The sequence below is a fragment of the Chondrus crispus genome, genomic scaffold (assembly GCF_000350225.1).
Source record: "Chondrus crispus Stackhouse genomic scaffold, scaffold_713, whole genome shotgun sequence".
Taxonomy (NCBI): Eukaryota; Rhodophyta; class Florideophyceae; order Gigartinales; family Gigartinaceae; genus Chondrus; species Chondrus crispus.
The window spans coordinates 4,466-6,745 of NW_005178724.1; the positions used below are offsets into that span (position 1 = coordinate 4,466).

Sequence of the window (2,280 nt, forward strand, 5' to 3'; positions counted from 1 at the left end):
GATCTCGTTTCCAAATCGGTTGACACCTCGCCATGACCGCGTTTTCGGAATGGATACCCCCGGGTCCGACTTGACGCGGTGAGCACGATGCCGTTCTCGGAAGTGGGCTACGATTTTTATTGAGCCCACTAGGGGTCAAAACGTAGCCCAAAGTCGACCGAAATTGGCGGCTGGTTCGCCGGGGTTTCGGACCTTATACCGTCCGAAGCGGCTTGACGCGGGGAGTACGATGCCGTTGTCGGCGGTGGGCTACAATTTGTATTGAGCCCGCTAGGGGCTCAAACGTAGCCCGAACTTCGACGTAATTGCCGAACCGAACGGTGTCACCCCTCACAATTTGGTCCCCGGATTTTTGCCGCAGGCCACCGCACCAGTGCGGGAATGACACTTGGCAATTTTTGCCACGTGTCGGGGGTTGCGCCGCCGCTGCAAGTATCCGAGACGGTATTTATCTTGGGCACTGCGGGCGTGCCGTACTTCCCCATCGTCGACCATGGTCGACCTCGGGGGACACCTAGTGACCTAGGCGATCCCCCTGAGGTCCCTGGACTTCACCGTTTCGGATTACACGCCTTATAGGCGGCTTATACAGTATTTGACACACGGCACCTCCCCGGAGGGCTGGCCAATTTTGTAACTCAGGCCCTTAGTTCGGGGAGGTTACGAAGTCGACCGCCAGCCGTAGTTTAGAGGGTGCAAAACCCATCGTCGTGCGTATAGTTCCGAGCGGTAGTGACGGTCCCGTAGGCGGCTTCCGCCCCCCGCATGCTCTACATGCGGGTGGTCTCAACCGGTACAGTATCCGGGAGACCCCCCTTCTTAGCTTGCGCCACCGAGCGGAACTAAGCTCGGTGGGCTCGCCAATACCGATCGATAAAGGCTTGTGGTAGGCCCTCCGCGGGTTAGAATGTATCATCCGCGGGGATGTAGCCATACCACCTCACTTTGTATTCCAAGCCGGTAGGGATGTCGCGATGCGCTACGAGAAGCTCGACGACGAACTCCTCGGGGGTATTAGCACCGTCCCCATGGGGAGGGTTAATCCGTTCGGAAGGGGCACTTATGCCTTCTGTAGGCATGGTCCGGTCCCCCAGGCCCCTTGGCATCCGCGTGACGCGGTCAATACTGACTGGTACGGGAAGCCTGTCTTGCTCCACAGTAACGGTCGTGTCCGTGGCTTTGCGGACCCGAAAGGGTCCTTCCGTCTTCGGTAAAAGCTTGACGGACATGTCGTCCGTCCCAAGCCCCTGTCCGTCACGGCCACGTCGTTCAGCCGCTCGGAGGGCTGGGGGAGGGCGATCCACGTAGACTTGGTCGCCCTCCTGTATTACCGGTCGGAATCGGACTTTCTTATCGAAGTTCTCCTTATACCGCTTTTGGGCCGCGGTCATCTTTACCCGCGCACGGTCGAGGACATCCCGTAGCTTGCGAAGAGTCGCCCGCTTGTACTGTACGGGAGTACGTGGGTCGTCATGGGCGACTCCCGCAGCCTGAGGCGCTGTACCCGCGACGGTTAATCCAGACGGTTGTCTTGTCAACACCAGGTCAAACGGAGTAGTCTCCGTTGACCGGTGGACTTGTATGTTATAAGCATACGCCAGAGGCTGGAGGAACTCGTCCCAGTCTCGCTGGTGCTCCTCGACATAATGTCGGAGCCTCTGCACGATGGTCTTATTAAACCGTTCGGTCTGACCGTTAGTTTGCGGGTGGTAGGCTGTCGTCAAATAGTGATGTATGCCTAGCAATGCGCACACGGCGTCGAAGAACTTTGCCGCAAATTGCGGACCGTTATCGGTAAGGACGTACTGTGGTGCTCCGTAGACGTACACCCAGTTTTCCAGGAACGCGTTAGTCACCACGGCTGTGGTTGTCGTACGAAGCGCGATGCTGCGCGTGAGCCTAGAGAACCGGTCGGTAATCACAAGGACGAACTGATTCCCATGTGCGGTCTTCGGCAACGGACCCAGGAGGTCCATTGCGACAAACTCCAAGGGTCCGGCCGCCGGGAATAGTTTCATGTCCTTTTGATGACGTATGTAGAGCACTGACCGCCCGCTCAATCGCGGTGCTGTACTGTAGCACACGCGGAATGCCTCACTATCATAAGTGAGATATATACCACGTGTAACCGTGTATCCCTCACGTTAATCGTGTCATTTCCCACGTGTAGTGGTTGTCATACCTCCCCAAGAGGAGTTCCTCCGGCCATCGCCGCCGTCGTCCAATTTAGTATTTTTAGTTTAATTAATTATAGCTCCGACGTCAGCTAGTATATAGCCG

At 56.9% G+C, this 2,280-nt stretch overlaps 1 protein-coding gene across 1 annotated transcript; it reads right to left on the reverse strand.

Moving 5' to 3' along the window:
- Positions 1-902: 902 nt before the first annotated feature.
- CHC_T00000909001 (hypothetical protein) lies at positions 903-2,018 on the reverse strand. The gene has a single exon (XM_005711243.1). The coding sequence runs from the start codon at positions 2,016-2,018 to the stop codon at positions 903-905; it is 1,116 nt and encodes a 371-aa protein (XP_005711300.1).
- Between the last annotated feature and the right edge of the window lie 262 nt (positions 2,019-2,280).